This window comes from Chiloscyllium punctatum, chromosome 45 (genome assembly GCF_047496795.1).
Source record: "Chiloscyllium punctatum isolate Juve2018m chromosome 45, sChiPun1.3, whole genome shotgun sequence".
In the NCBI taxonomy this organism is placed as follows: domain Eukaryota; kingdom Metazoa; phylum Chordata; class Chondrichthyes; order Orectolobiformes; family Hemiscylliidae; genus Chiloscyllium; species Chiloscyllium punctatum.
The window spans coordinates 64,070,904-64,088,381 of NC_092783.1; the positions used below are offsets into that span (position 1 = coordinate 64,070,904).

Genomic DNA, 17,478 nt, shown 5'->3' on the forward strand with positions numbered 1-17,478 from the left:
GAGAAGGATATGGAAGCTCGAGAACTTGGAGAAATAAACAGTGATATCTTGAAAAGTGTCCATATTGTAGAGGAAGAGGCACTGAATGTCTTAAAATGCATAAAGGTGGATGAATCCCCAAGACCTGAATAGATGTACACTATAACTCTGTGGGAAGCTGGGGAAGTGATTGCCAGGCCCCTTGCTGAGATATATATTTCATCAACAGCTATAGGTAGTTGTACCGGAAGACTGGAGGGTAGCTAATGTGGTTCCTTTATTTAAGAAGGTGGTGAGGAAAAGCCAGTGAGTCTGATGTCAGTGGTGGGTAAGTTGTTGGAGGGTATTCTGAGAGACAAGATTTACATGTATTTGGAAAGGCAAGGACTGATTAGGGATAGTCAACGTGGCTTGTCACACTAACTAATTTTTTTGAAGGGGGGGACAAAGAATATTGACAAAGGCAGTGTGGTCGATGGTGTCTGCGTGGACTTCAGCAAGGCGTTTGACAAGGTTGCAAATGGTACACTGATTAGCAAGATTAGATCACATTAAATACAGGGAGGGCTAGCAATTTGGATAAAAAATTGACTTGAAGGTAAGTGACAGAGGGTGGTGTTGGAGCATTGCTTTTCAGACTGGGGATCCGTGACCATCAGTGTGTCACAAGGATCAGTACTGGATCCACTGCTTTTCATCAGTTATATAAATGATTTGGATGTTAACATAGGAGGTATAGTTAGTAAGTTTGCAGATTACACCAGAATTGGTGGTGCAGTGGACAATGAAGAAGATTATCTCAGTGTACAATAGGACCTTGACCACAAGGGCTGATGGGCCAAGAAGTGGCAGATGGAGTTTAATTTAGGTAAATGTGAGGTATTACATTTTCAAAAGACAAATCAGTGCAGGACTTATACACTTAATGGTAAGGTCCTGGGGAGTGTTGCTGGACAAAGAAACCTTGGAGTGCAGGTTCATAGCTCCTTGAAAGTGAAGATACAGGGAGACAGGGTGGTAAATGCACACCTTTATTGGTCAGAGCATTGAGTGTAGGAGTTGGGAGATCATGTTGCACCTGTACAGGACATTGGTTCGGCCACTTTTGGATTACTGCATTCAATTCTGCTCTCTCTGCTATAGGAAAGATGTTATTAAACTAGAAAGTGTGCAGAAAAGATTTACAGGGATGTTGCTAGGGTTGGAGGGTTTGAGCTTTAGGGAAAGGCTGAATAGGCTGAAGCTATTTTCCCTGGAGTGACTGAAACTGAGGATGGGGTTGGCTTATAATAAATACCTAAGGTCCCTCCCCAAGGATAGGGGAGTCCAAAACTAGAGGTTTAAGGTGAGAAGGGAACAATTTAAAAGAGACATAAGTGGCAACTTTTTCATGCAGAGGGTGGTGCGTGTATGGAATGAGCTGCCAGAAGAAGTGGTGGAGGCTGGAACAATAACAACATTTAAAAGGCAACTGGATGGGGTATATGAATAAGAAGGGTTTAGAGGGATATGGGACAAACACTGGCAAATGTGACTAGATTAATTTAGGATATCTGGTTGGCATGGACAAGTTGGACCAAAGGGTCTGTTTCTATGCTGTACAGCTCTATGACTCTATGAAGGCTAAATGAGCTAGATTACAGTGTTTTATTTGGTCACCACATTCCAGGAAGGAAGTGATCTCAAGAGAGACAATGAGGAGAGGAGATTTATGAGGATGTTGTCAGGATAGGAGAATTTTAACTTTGAGAAAAGATTCAATAGGCTGAGCTTGCTCTCTAAAGAATAATGGACATTGAGGGAGATTTAACTGTAGTGTATAAAATTATGAGGGACCTGGACCCAGTGGATAGCAATGAGGTATTTCCTGCTGAGTGGTCAATAACCATAGGATGTAAATTAAATAAAATTGGCAGAACAATGAAAGGAGAATTAAGGATAAATCTTTTCAAAAGAGGGGTGAGTTGGTGAGGCATCTTCTCTGTTCACAAACTGTTCACATTCAGAAACATCTTGGATGTGCATTTGAGGTGCTGTAATGGTCAATATTGTGAAGAACACAAGTGCTAAACTCAGCAGGAGAGAGGATGTGGGAAAACAAGTTTGTGTGTCGACTGATTTCACTCTGAGCTATTCTTAAGGTTCTGGATTATTGGAGCCCCATCAGTAATTTCAAACCTGAAGATCAGATTTCACTGTGTTAGTCTGGTCAGAAGCTGAATGGGTGCGATTGAGGAAGATAGTGCCATTGAAGGAAAAGGGTGGGGAGATGAAATTGTCATATGTGGGGAGACAGGCACACATGTATAGGGTTAGATATCCAGTAGGTAGCGCGCACACACACACACGCACACATATACAGTCCAGAGACAAACATACTCACATAGACACACCCACAAACACATGCTCACCCACCTTGAGACATACTGTTCTATTCTGAATGATGTCTTGATAATTATTTAATGTTCTACACTAAAAGTCCAGGACAATTTTTAAACAGTGTGATAAGTTTTTTTTATTGCATTTTATAATGCCATTGTCAATAATTAGTACTGAATACATGCAACTAAAACTACTGTACATTTGTTTAATGTCTGCTGTACAGACAGGGAATATCAGGTTACAAATATACCAAAGGTGTTATTACAGTCTGAAAGAAATGGGCAGTGACTGATTGAAAGATGCTCACCATCTTCCTTCAGGTCACAGACAGGAATGTCATCTTACAAATATGATGGCCAGCAACGGAGAATCAAAATGAGAGAAAGAGAGAAAGGAAGTGGGAGAGAGAAAGAGAAGGAATAAACCAACAAACGCATCAGATTAAATGGATGGTTGTCGATACACTGAGCTGTAGTTTTTATTCTTCCTCAGACTACACTGTAATCAGACAAGATTAAAAAATAAATATATAAAACTGATTTAAATCAGTCTGTTGTTCTTTTCAGCTCAAGCTTTTACAACCACAATGAGCTGAAATGCTGGTTCACTCTCACAAAATGATTCCATTTTACTGAAGGTGACATCAGGTTTTTCCAAACTGCCAACTACAGACAGTGAGAAAACCTGTAAAATGCATTTTTAAAAATATACACCTTGAACCAGGTTTACACTGGATCTCACAGGAGACAGTTGGAGAGTGGGGGAGGTTGACTCATTCATAAACATTGCCACAAGGGGCAAATATTCATTATTTGATATTTCTTTACATTTTATTTTAAATGAGGGTTTTGAAGAATGGTCACTCCCTAAACAGTAATCTGTCTTTTCTCTCTTCAGACTCTGACAGGTCCTACTTTCTGTTGTCAGCATTTTCTATTCTTTATTCAAATTTTCATCATTCCTGTTTTGTTTTGAGAACTGAAGTCAAATCTTATTGAATTGTTGGTTGAGTTTAACTCTTTGTTTAATTTGGTCATTATTTTAATCATCAAATCTCCAGTTGGGATCCATGAACTCTTGTAAAAACAGTAAAAAGCCAATTACTTCACCTCTCCAGATACATCATTCAGTTCCTGGAATCCTAGATCAATCAAATACAAGAAAATTTGTGACACAAGGAGAGATGTTGGGAATTCCTGGGGATTTGTAGATGCTTCCAATCAACGTATTTGGAGATGTTATTGCACACCATTGGAGGCAGTGGCACTTGAACTAGGCCCCCTAACTCAGAGTTAGGGACACTACCACTGTGGCCACAAGAACCCTTTGTTCCATTTGTACACTGACCCTGGTGCCATCCATCAACTTGGATGAATTGATGGGAATAATTTTTACAAATCCAAGGGTTCTTCCCAAGTTTGTTAGTGCCACAATAATAGAACACTAAAACAAGGAAGTTAAGATGTCAATGGGTTAAAAATTCCTTTCCCATTTTTTTGGATTCTTTGGTAATACACATCAATCAACAATTTTGTAGAAGGTCATTCTTGTGAGAGACAACATCCTTTATTAAGAGTGGGAAACTACAGAAATGCTTGATTTCAATTTGCCATTTTTGTTCTTTTCCCTTTTCTGATGTCGATGAACTTTCAGCTGGAGACCGATCAGGGTACAGGGGTCCTGGTTGGTTACTCCCAAAGCCTTGCTGACAGTAAGTGTTAAGCACAGGCTGAGGATGCAGCACAACTCTGTTTGTGCTTTGCATGTAGTCACCAGCACTTCCTTTTCAACTGGGAGAGGGTGCAGAAGAACGCTGAGGTCAAATCAAATCGAATCCTTGGGAAAGAATTCTGTCTCTTTGGGGGAATGTGTCTCAAACACCGGAGAGTCAATTCCAAAACAGGCAGGAAGAATGACTCTGATCCCTCTGACTTGTGACATCACAGGGAAAAAAGAAAGATATATTTTTCTGGGTGAGTCACACAAAGTGGGCAGTGATAAAGTGGCGGCAAATTTTGGATAAATGTATAACTTTATAATTTACAAATGTTTCTTATTTTATATCACAGTGACCAGAGTATTCACAGCAATGCAATGTACTGACAATCTCCCCCTCATTGACACTCTCCAGATTCAATTACACTATCCACATTTTCAGTCTCAAACCTTCTCCACCTCTTCTGCTTCTTTTCCTTTTTGTTCATGGCAGTGAGAAGGACTAAGAACACCTTCAACAACTCTTAAAACACACAAGGCAGCTGAGAGGAGGGAAGTGAAATTACTGTCCATGATATTAGCAAAGGAATCCCGAATTCACTGACATCGAGATCCCCAAGTTCTGTGGTACAGCAGAAGGTCCATTTTAATGGGGTTTTATTTCAAACATTACTAGGAAGAGATGAATGCTTGGTGCCCTTAAACATTAATGCAACAATGTATAATTACACAGCTTCCAATTTAAAAACATCCATGTGAGATTTAGCTTTGGAAATGCATGTATCAGCTGCTTTAGATGAGGAATATAAAGAGATTCTAAAAGAGAGATGGTGAGTATTTGGATCTAATATTTGACACACAGGGAGTATCCCTCCTATTATTTAATTTTTGGTCCTATTTATCATCTTTTTTAAAAAATGCTTTTCTTTGAGGTAAAACACTTGATGAATACAGGAATAATTAAAAACAAAATTAAAAACCTCATATTTGCGAGAAGTAACCTAACACACTGAATAGGGAAGTATCAAAATTATTCTAAGATAAATATACAAACATTACCTAAACCACTTATTTTTAAACCTACGAGTTTTTTTCCCCCAAAAGTTAATAACATCAACTCAGATGCCATCTGGTTTAACAAAGCAATCAAAATAAAAGGTTAAACTATCCATCTATATAACCTGCCACAAGCTAGGCTAGAAAAGAAGCACATTGACAGCAGAGTAAGCAAATCTAAAATCAAAACCAGGGCTTAAAGCCGTACAATACTTAAACAAGTGGAGGAACAATTCAGTTCTTGGGAGCAAGCAACTTACAGAATATACATCGATACATAAAATATCGCAAAAAACAACTCTCTGTCTTTCCTTAATCTCTGTTCTGACTAGGCAACTCATATTCATATTATGCATTTAAAAATTTTTTTTTGCTTTTTTTTGTCACAGATGTGTCTTAAAGCATCCTTTCTTTATTTATTTAATGAAAGTTCAGTCCTTGAGGTCTCCAGATCCTTCCTTTGCAATGCAGAAGATAAAGAAAATAAAGAATTACTTTATTCATAACCCAGAAAAAATCTATATGTGTCACTGCTGGGTTTGTGGAGTGACAACTTCAACATTTATTAAATTAAACTGGTTTCCCATCTCCTCCCAGCTCCACAGAATGGGACAGCACAGGGTTGATAGAGAGTAAAGTTTCCTCTGCACTGTCCCCAACAAACACTCCCAGGACAGGGACGGCACGGGGTTAGATACAGGGTAAAGCCTCCTCCACACTGTCCCCATTAAACACTCTCAGGACAGGAACAGCACAGGATTAAATACAGAGTGCAGCTCCCTCAGCACTGTCCCCATCAAACACTACAAGTTGGGGACAGCATGGGGTTAGATAGAAAGTAAAGTTTCCTCTACACTGTCCCTGTCAAACAGGAACACCACAGGGTTAGATAACGAGTAAAGCTGTTAGTAAGTGCCCCAACATTACATTATCTCCCTGCAGGGCAATGCCTCTCCAAATGATGTTACCACTTGCCAGAACAGCCTCTTGTTTGAATCTGTTTAAACAGGATTCCTAGTTTATTGCTGATCTCTGTTCAAATATAGGCAATATTACAATGGCTCCTTCTTTCTCTAACTAGAGTACACTGTTATAATGAGAGCATTATGGCTCTGTTAGTAAAGGTTTGAAGTTAAAATAAAATGGCCAAGAGAACTTGTTGGAATAGTTAATTCAAACCCAGCAGTGAAACAAATTCTCCAATCAGCTCTGAAGCTGCTCCAGCAGAGAGCTAGTTAGCTGCTCAAACACTGTTCTATGCGTCATTGAATGTCATTAAACTCACATCCTCACCCTGTGTGGATTCTGCTCACAAACCCAACAGAACAAAATTCACAAGTCATTATTCCTACTGTGGAGGAAGTCAAGATTCATTTTAAATAAGCACAGAATTAAAACAGAGATATAACATTAAAGTGATCGCTTTTTCCCAAGTTATGGTCTGACTTATATTGACAAGTGCATCATGTCCTTCAGTAAAATTCTCACCATCACAAACATTTCTTTTTTGCTGAGGTGCATATTTGTAATATGTTATTTCATGGACTTTGAGTCTATAATCCATCCCAAGGGATTTACAATTCCCATAAGTGCAGGAGGAAGAGATGGGCATGAAATACATTCACCGTGTGGCAGGTCAGATGATCTAACAACAGTTTAAAAGATTACAAACACCGAACCAACTCCTAATTCAGAATGATGTATTTACATAGCAGAATAGCTTCATTCCCAATCCCCATCAATGTGCCTCTTGCTCTCCGTCTTTCCATATCCTAAAGCTGAAATTCTTACTAAATTCCCAACATCGTCACACCAGAACAGTACATGCTGAAGCAAGGGTGAAAGTAAATTCAAATCAGTACTAAAGAACTGGCCCATCATAACATTCCTTAAAAAACCTCAAGAGGAACATTAGAAATACAACACAAGCAGGTCAACCCATTTCAAGGTGAGATAAAGAGAAGCAAAAGGTAACAGGAGGAGATACTCACTATCCTCGTGTACCTTCACTTTTCTCGTGTACACTAACTATTCTACAGTTTACTCACTATCCTTACAGCTTTCACTCTCCTCGTGTGTACTCACTACCCCTGTATACCCCGACTATCCTCCTGCACTCTCACTGGCTCTATGTGCTTTCCCTGCCTTTGTCAACACTTACTATCCAAGTCCACATGTCAGATGTCCGAGGTATGTTAAGACCCTCTTGAGGGCCTTGATCATTTCATTCTAACTCCTGTTCAAACCATTTTTCACATTTTTTGGAAGTTCACATCTTAAAGCTAAAGTTCTTGACCTTAAGATCAAAAAGTATTTCATAACACATGGGACACCATGTTGTTGCAAATAATTCCTGATCCTTGAAGTTCCTTGTATTTGGTGCTTTCAAAACATTCGATGACTTTTAATAAACTTTGATGCCTTCTTTGGATTTTTGTTTATATGTCCTAAGTATGTGTGAGGCTGTGATTATTATAAAGAAAACATATTATATCTTGTTCCTAATTGCAACTAAATTAAATATCCTGGTTTCAAATCTCAAGGAGGTAGTAACGCTGAATTTTGCAGTGTCTCTGCATGAAATGTTTTTGAAGGCTAGTTGGAGCTATCATTGCTTTATTGATCTGAGCCAATAGACCAACTTCCAACATCTAAGCTTTTGAGAGAGTTAATGGTCAAAACTGTTTCTAATCCTCAGTTCATTGGAACAATGATTGAACATTACAAGATCATTGAAGGAAGAATTTGGAAGAAATATTTTTACTCAAAGATTTAAAAGACTGAGATTGAGAAGTGGATGAGTGCCTATAAAGGCAGAAAGTCAAAAAGAAATGGAGGGCAAGGCCAATGAAATGTGAGCAGACCTACTCCTCTGGAAGAACTCTCAGGTCCTAGCAATAAGATGAAAAGCTCCTGCAAATTTCTTAGAATTTATATTTAATTGGTTTACATTTTTAGAATGCCCAAAAATAAAGACCAAGCCCAACTAGGACTAAGTGTGATTGGATTTTAACTTTTCATCGCAAGGTGAGCATGACATTTTGGAATAGCCATCCCTTAAATACATCCCTTGGGAAAACTGCCTCACCCGTACATCCCTCCAAATTGAGAGAGGGAATGAAACCTGTCCAGTTTCTATGAAGGAAAGTGTTATGAATTGCCAGTCTTTTATCTGGGTTGTCAGTGATCCAAATTCTATGTTGGTCTGTTCATTCAGGGATAATGGAATCACATCTAGTCAATAGCTGGAATCAGTTATTGCCTGGCTGAGACCACTTTCTGAGGCACACAGTCTGGAAATGACGAGATAATTCAGACCAGTGCTCTCAGAGATTAGACAGCAAGAGATGGTGTACTTTAGAAGGGATAGAGCTTCATAAATACTATGTCAAGAACTCCGATCTGAATATGTCCTGAAACATTTGCCATTCTTTTGTTAGATTTGCTGTCCCAATGGTAACACAGAGAAACCATAAGCCATGGAACACAGTGCTAAGAGAGCACCAATAAGAGGAACAAAGGTATTCGTAGAGAGAAAGACAAAATAAAGTGAATCTTTTGATAGAAACAAGTGCTATTATATTTATGGTGCAAAACATTCATTTTTAAATGATTTTGAAACATGGACCATGATAGATGTAGCTAGACCCTATTCAAGTGGTCACTTCCCTTCACTTCTCGATAGGCCAATAAACAATTCCCTGATTCAGATCACAACTCACTCTGAAACAATGCAATTTGTTTAAAAGAAAGAGAACACATTTAGGTGATCACTCACAAGCATGAGATTGATTCCACAGTTAAATATAGATCAGTATAGCATCGACTTTGGTCTTATGATAAGAAGATAGGAAACTGAAGTAATGCAGCAGCCTATTCCAAGAAATCTCTACCTTTTACCCCAAGGTTCCACCCATAGCCAGAAGTTATCACCATACCAGCTTCACTGATCTCTGACTGCATTGATAATGAGACACACGGAGGAATTATCAAAGCAAGTGCAGTCAGACATTGACAGACATTAAAACTCAGCCTGGGAACACAGAGGAGTCAGTCTAAAGACCAAACTCAAAGTTTATGGAGCAATAGTCTTGCCCATTCGGCTCCCTAACCATCTGAGCCTTGGACTCGGTACCAGTGTCACATCAAGAAGCTAAGACCCTTTCCCTGAGCTACCTTCAGAAGCTTTGGAGATGAGATGGCAGAAGACAATAGCTGACCCTGAGCAGGATATCAAACATCCACACCATGCCGAGACAGTGAGAACTGCGCTGCACTGGTCACACAGGCACAGTGTCTAACATTCACTGACTGAAGCAAATCTTTCCAGAGACGTTGAGTCTGGGTGGTGAAAGGAAGTGTCACAAGGGCCCTCAGAAGGTTTTTGCTGAGGTGTTCTGATTTGGAATCCTGGGTGAGGCTTGGTCAGGCTAACTGACCTGGGCACAGCCACATCACAACAATGCAGCCTGCCTCAAAAGCAAAGCAATAGCAAAGACAGAGAGAAAACCTGAGGAGAAGGAATTGCAGGCCAGTAACAGCCAAAACTCAGTCACCTGCGATATCCTCACCTACATCCCCAACAGAACTTACTAAACAACTGGAAAGATGAACATGGAAGATAGAGGTCATTGAAGGTAGATTGTAAATTGGGTGACAGTGACCATCTACAAGGAATGAGTCAGGAGTGTGATGGAATACTGCCCACTTGCCTGGATGAGTGCAGCTCCATCAACACTCAAGAAGATTGACACCAACAGGGCAAAGCAGTTGCTTGATTGGCACCACATCCACAAACGTCTACTCCCCCCGTCACCAATGCTCAATAACAGCAGTGTATACTATCTACATGATGTGGAGGCGCCAGTATTGGATTGGGATGGACAAGGTCAGAAGTCACATGACACCAGGTTATAGTCCACCAGGTTTATTTGAAATCGCAATTTTATTTGAAAGTTTTTGGAACACAGCCCCTTCATCAGGTGAAGTGACAAAGGGGCTACACTCTGAAAGCTTGTGATTTCAAAATAAACAGTTGGTGTCTACAAGATGCACCATAGAAACTCACCAAGGCTCCTCAGGTAGTACCATCCCCTACCCATGAACCTACCTCCCTGTAGGTCAACGATAGCAGATACTTGGGAATGCCACCACCAGCACCTTCTCCGGTATAGTTAGGGATGGGCAATAAGTGCTGGCCTAGTCAGTGATGCTCACATCTCATGTAAGAGTAAATAGTCAGTACTGAACATTGGAGAGAAAATGCTCCCCTTCCTTTTTCTCTCACCCCCATGCAAACGGTTTTGAAACAAATGTCCAATCTCTGCCCACTGGACAGTGGTGCTTCCTAAAATGATTACATTTCTGACCCCAGATCTACAAAAATCTGCCCATTTTAGGTTTCCAACTTCTCTCAAAGAATGAATTTGCAACAAAATTACACGCCAAAGGCAAAATAAATAATAAAAGGTTTAAACTTTGGCACAGTATCAGAGCTCAGTCCAACACAGAACATTTAAGCTCAACTTTTAAATAAATTATGAGTGATTCTAATTTTGAATTTATTGTTTCTTAGGAACAAGTTTCAAAACTTTATTGGTTTCTAATAAAGGAACACAGAAACAAATTCCTTTTTAGTTCAGTCATGGTCATTGTCCCTCATTGTAGATTATACACTATGTGTTCAAATTTCTCAATGTGGACATTTCTTTAGTTGATCTTCTCACCTCTTTCTGAGGGATTTAGTCTCACCTTGTCTTAGTTTTGCACCACTTATTTTGAAGTGTTTGGCTATAGCTGTTGGATTTGTGGTGATAGCCTAAGTTTGAGACATTGTCATTGACGTCAGTTCAACAGAAATGTGAGCTGCGAATTTTGTGAAGCTTTTGCTGTTGATCCACCCCTACACAATACTCAGGTGAGGACCTAGGCTACCAGACACCTTTACTATAATAAAAAAAATTATCTTTGGTTAATTGCAAAAGAAATGGTAAAAAAATAGAAGGATTCAAGTGAATCACTTTACAACTCGTCACTGAGAATGGGAGTGGGCAATACAGAGACCCTGAGGAGAAGTTTAATCTGAGACACTGAGTAGGACACTAATTGCTTTCCTGTTTTACTCCCTATCCATTTCTACTTTACACCCATTTAACACAATACATGAGCAGGTCAGATATAACACAAATTTTGTTTTTATTCATTTGTGGGATATGGTGTCGCTGGCTGGGCCAACATTTATTGCCCATCCCTAATTGCCCAGGGGGCAGTTAAGAGTCAACCATATTGCTGTAGGTCTGGAGTCACATGGAGACCATACCAGGTAAGGATGGCACCCTCTATTCCTAAAGGACATTAATGAATCAGATGGTATTTTATCCCCCCAGACAATCAGCAATGATTTCATTGGTCATTAGAACTCCTAATTATAGATGTTTTATTAAATCCAAATACCACTATCTGCCGTGGCAAAACTCAAACCCAGTTCCCCACAACATTACGTGGGTCTCCAGATTAACAGTCCAACAATAATACGTCTAGGCCATTGTCTCTCCTAATCAGAGCTCTGCTAGGTTGAGTGAAAGTCACCCGCCCCTTCACCCACACTCAGTGTTTCTGTAAATTTAGAACGAAATCCATTTTCACACAAAACCTGAGACTGGAATTAAGCAGCAAATGGCAGAACATGCTCAAGGAGCTGAATGGCCTCCTTCTGTTCCTATTTTCTTATACCAGGATAAATTCAGCAAACAGGGGAGCTGCGTTCTATTGGGTGGTTAGTTCCATGTAAATCCAACATTTCAGTCTTGCCTTATCACCCTGTACTCCCTTTAAGTGTAGACTCATGAATTCATCTTTCATACTATAAGGAGCTCTGAAGGTCCCATACTCAGAGTTGAACACACCACAGTTCAATCCAAGGAATCAATACTGAGATCCATTCAAACTCGACCTGGGGATTCCTACTCCCATTCATTTTCCAGTTTTTGAAATAATCACAGATAATTCAGAGCCAGGAAACAAAAAGGAAGAATTAACTGAGAGCATGTTGAAACTGGTGTTGACACTCCTTGATGTTTGCAGAGAGCATTATCAAATGGATTATAAACTGATGTTCAACTTGGTGCTATGGATCTCCCACCTGCTCTGACTGACTTAAACCCTCAAAATCATTTCATATTAAAGGACGATTAAGAGAATTAGGAATTCTCAAAAAGATAACAAACAAGAGGACAGGATACTTGCAGGATTCCTGAAATTTCACTACATATTATTTTTTAAAAGTTCATTATCACACACAAAAAAACAAGATATTTTAATGTGTGTGCCAGGTTAGTTATAACCTTTTGGTTTTCAGCATTATGAAGGCTTGTGATATGTAATATATCAGGTTTCATAATTAATTAGTGGTCATTACATTATTCATGATTCCACTTTCAATGATATAAATGACCTTTTTCATTCAGTGATCATAATGGTGTTGTCGTGGAAACTCTAATGCCTCATAATATTTCAATTTTTTCCCTCCTTGTTTCAAAATGTCATTGAAACAATTAATCTTTAACTGCCTTCACCTGAGGAAAACGAATCACAAGATTTATAACTCGTACGTCCACAGTGTTACTGGATCCCATCCACCTGGGGATCTCCAACTGGTGAGCATGGCTCCCTTTAATCTGGATCTCCGAATCCTCATATCACAGCACTAGTTACGTTCATCATCCTTTTGCCTGTTTAGATTTCCTGGAGTTGATTTGGAAGATAGGAACTGATTGATTTTAGCACTGTTCCATTACTTGTGGAGCAATCTGATTCTGTTCTGTTCAGTTTGGTTATTATCAGCAACTGGAAATTTCTGCAAATTAATAGGAGCAGGGGATTTGACTCTGGAAACCATTCTTTACGTTCATGCATCTGTACTGCCCACAGGGAATGGACTACTCTGATATCTCTTCCATACAACAGCAACAATATTTTTCTACTCTTCACTGCATCTCCACCAACACGTTTCTTGAAACGATGCCGGGCAATGACCTACCACAACATCTCACCAGATACTCCACTTGAAGAACCTGGCCATTCTATATTCATTGATAGAAGGTGATAGCTCAAGCAAAGACTTACAGAGTACAAGTCAAGCTATGATCAGTTGACAAGCCTCTTGTTCATGCAGTCACTGAAGCAGATTGTGTGAATTCAGAATGCAGTCATCAGGTCTTAATGATTGTAATGGGGAGAGCTCAACATGGTTTGACGAAAATTGAGGCAAATCCCTCTTTATGTGCCATATAACTGACCACAGGAACAACTCGGTGAGCTAACTGATGTTCGCCAGAACAAGCATGGAGATGGGAGTGGGGACTAACTGGTGTGGCTCCAGGGTGAAACTGCATCGAAGCTGCACCTAGTGATCATGACGAAACTTTCTGACCTAGTTAACACAGAAACTGGCAAAACTAATGCTCAATACAGTCGGTTCTGGTATAACCCGATTGTTTCGTTCTTGTGCAAGCTCGCGTGATAAGAAAATCGCACACTAGCTGCACCATTTAAACTAATGGGGCTGGAATCGCATTCTTGCCAATACATGTAAGAAAAGTTTGTGTTCTACAAATGACGGTCTAAATTCTTCAATCACATTAAAGCCAATTCTCGCTGAAGAAACACTCCTCTCTCTCGCTGCCTTTCACATTTAGTTGTCATCTCTCTTTCTTATCATTTTAATTCCTTCCTTAAACAAAGACAACATGCGTTTGTGATGAAGTTTCTGACAATTAGCTGTGTATAATCAGGAAACTCGGAGCATTATGTAGCCTCTCATTGAGAGCTGAGACTTCAGAGCAATGTTTGTTTAGTTTTTGTTGCCCTCCTCCTCTGAAGATTTCTCCTGAGACTGGTCATGTCCCACACAGCCCACCGCTGGGGACCCTCTTGATCTCATATCAGGAAATCAATCCCTTGCACCCGAGTCACCAATGATTGCTTCCAATTTCTGTGGGAAAATTGCTGTTCCCCAAATCATTTTGCTGCTTTCTCTCACTCAGTGAAGAGGATAGAGCCAAATACCAGCTCTGGCCATGCCCCATGGTAAAATGGACCAGAGGAGCTGAGATTACTGGGTGAGGGACATGTGTTGTCTGAGGACCACTCACACAGTGGACCATGAGAGGTACAGGCTTAGGTGGTTGTGGATTACAGACCTGTCAACTACTTCAACCTGGAAAGCTTAGTTTGAGAATTAGTTTTGGCAGCACGGTGTTAACAGAAAACTAGAATTTTGCTGTGTGCAGATTATTTTGAAGAAACCCTAAGCTCCACATGAGTGGACCACTCATGTACATCTTCCAAATGGGGGAGATCACCATCACAGAGCTCTAACCTTGTCTCGAGTCTATTTCCCCTGCCCTTGCCCAACCCCCTATTCCCACTCATTATTTTGTAGGCCCAGGAAACAGGGATAAAACTCTATAGGAATTTGCCAGCAAGAGCTATTTTTCTGAGAGAGTTACAGGTCGACCACCATATCCATGGAATTGTTTTTCGCAGTTTCAGTTACCCGTGGTTTACTGCAGCCCGAATATATTACAGGAAACCTTCCGGAACCAGGGACCAGGGGCTGCTGGCAATGAATGGGTTTGTTCGTAGCTCCGATTTTGAGCTTTCGACAGTAGGTCTTGGAATGTATGCCCCGCAGGTACGGGGGGACTACTGTATTCTCAATCGTGACATGGCCCACATGGTACACATAACCGCATGGAGTTAGCATCTTTGCTCCATCTTTGAACAGTGTTTTTATAGAGAAACACTGTAAAACATGAAATGTTGGCGCCTGAAATTGCGCTGTGCATACACTAATTTAAAAAATTCAAAGCAATGAAAGAATGAATGAGAGAGAATATAACATCACAACCCAGCCTCTGTAGGAAACCTCAAAATCTCTAACTTGTTTTGTCAAAATCCTTTCACTGAGAAATTCTCTCTCTCCCTGCCTCTCTTACCATATTTTCTCAAGTTACTGTGAAAACCTGTCACAAAGAAGCTGAAAGCTGGACTTGCATTACCCACGCTGCTCCCACCACCTTCACACTCCACATCCCACTCTCACAGAATCAGAGACATTTACAGCACAGAAAGAGACCTTTTGGCCCATTTTATCCTTTATATCTGCTCTCCCCTGGCCATTCATTACCATCCTGCTCTCTGCTCTCCCCTCCCTCCTTGCCCCAGCCCCCTCTCCCTCTCTCTCCCCCAGAAGTCTACAAGTGCTTTAGACTTGTTGGCATTTTGCTCAAAAGTCCATCGGTGACAGATGAATTTCCACAGTGAGTGCCGACACTGGGAGTCAGTAACAAGTGAAGAAAAGTAACCATCCTCGATTCTCCCCAAACAGGCGCTAGAGTTTTCTGGGACAAAGGAAAGTCTCAGTTACTTTGGAAAGGTGGATGATCTATTGCCCAAAACAGAACCAACAAGAAACATTCGACAACTCACATTTCTTTAAAAGTATATCAATGTACTGTTCTTAAACATGGATGAGCTAGCTTTACAGAACGTTCCTCTACTGCCTGAAAGAATTGAACACCTGACTACCTGGCTCTCTAACCATTGTCTCTGCAGTTGTACCTCCGATTAGGTCTCCGTCAACAGTATCTAATCTTTAGAAATTTGCAATACAATGCTTACGTGAGAAAGATTTTAAAGGTTGGCCCTTTCCTTTTCCCTCCCTGTCCCATACCCCTCTCCCGCCCTTCCCATTCCCCTGTCCCAGATAAAAACACAAAAAAATTAAAATAGCAGTGGGAGAGTTTAAAGACATGTCAACACTTTCAGAGATGGATCTTTCATCTGAATTTCCTCAGATCTGATCTGATCTGATCTCAGAAACGGATCTGATACCCCAGAAACAGTTCCGCAGTTGCTCTCTGGTTGAATACAATGTGCCTGTTGAGCTATCTACAGCATTGAATAGAAAAAATTCAAATTGAGGTACCTTTAAAGCAGGTTGAAAAAGTCTGTTTGGGGCCCTAGCAGTGAATACATACTTATTCACATTGCAGCTCTGTGTGAATACCTGGCAGTCCAGAAGACTAATAACCATCTCTGTTTTAGCGACAAAACATTTGGGAAGAAAGTTAATAAAATAGTCACCAGTCTCGCTTTGATAAATTGGAGTCATTTGGTCTACACCAAATAAATTGGTTGTGTCCATGCTCCATTGCTAATGGCTAACTAAAGCTGCCATTAGAGTCTTCAAGTATCTGTTGGTATTTGAAGAACGTGCTCCTTGCTTTGATCTCTCAGTCCCAGGTGAGTTAGCTCAGGAGATGCTGTTCTGATGGATGTGCAGGTTATGAGGTCTGACCCTGTTTTTTTTGTATTTTTTAATACGTTGAAGTGCTTGAGTTCCATTTTATTCCAATTCTTCTGCTGTTAGCTCCTCCTCCATCTCTCTCGCGTCCTGCATTTCTGAATTCACATTGGCTGTCGCAATAATCGAGACAGATGGATCATCCTCCTCCAACTCTGCAGGCTCCTCCTTGATATGAACCTGGTGCCTGGGAAAAGTTTGATAAATATGTTGATATTCAATCACAGACTAAAGAATACTTCCACCTTTATATGCTCTTTAATGACTATTCCATCAACTTCCAACTCAATAATGGGGCCATTGAGCTGCTACAATCAGTAGATACATCATGAGTGGAAGGTCTCAAGGTGTAGACCCCGCCCATATCTGCAGTGTGGACTAAAGTTTCATCAGGCATGGAGGCAGAGACCACTTCCAGGAATCTATTCGATCGTGTGTTTGGAAAAACACCTCACTCCCATCATCTGTCTACATTTTTATTTTTCAGTCATATGATGTGGGTTTCATTGGCTGGGCCATCCCTAATTACCTTGGAGAAGGGGGGAGTGAGCTGCCTTCTTGAACATTGAATGTAGGGCCACCCACAGTGCCCGCAGGGAAGAAATTCAAAGATTTGAACCCAGTGACTCTGATGGAATGGTGCCATATTTTCAAATCAGGATGGTGAGGAGAACTTGTGTGCCTAGTATCAGCTGCTCTTGTCCTAGATAGTGGTGGCCATGGGTTTGGAAGGAGCCTTTGGGAGTTATTCAGACTTATACATAAAAAACAATGGGAGGGGTGAGACACTGGATTATAGCAAACAGCTGGTAACTCTGCTGTGAAGACATTGCTGAGTGGGTAACACTAGCGTCAGGGAAACAGTGGAGAAGAACAGGTGAAAAACAGGCTCCAGGATTATGTAAAGACTGTATTCGTAAAGCTAATGAGGTGACTTGGCTGTTGTAAGGTGTTCTGGACTAGTGGTGCTGGAAGAG

The 17,478-nt window shown here is 40.5% G+C and overlaps 1 protein-coding gene across 11 annotated transcripts in view; it reads right to left on the bottom strand.

The window, feature by feature from the left end:
• Window positions 1-2,468: 2,468 nt before the first annotated feature.
• Window positions 2,469-17,478, bottom strand: part of foxp4 (forkhead box P4) — a 395,078-nt gene continuing 380,068 nt past the window's right edge. For all 11 annotated transcript variants that reach the window (XM_072563955.1, XM_072563956.1, XM_072563947.1 and 8 more), the window contains one exon: window positions 2,469-16,688. In XM_072563955.1, the coding sequence (XP_072420056.1) occupies window positions 16,544-16,688 (145 nt within the window). In that variant the 3' untranslated portion in view covers window positions 2,469-16,543. The remainder of the gene's footprint in view (window positions 16,689-17,478) is intronic.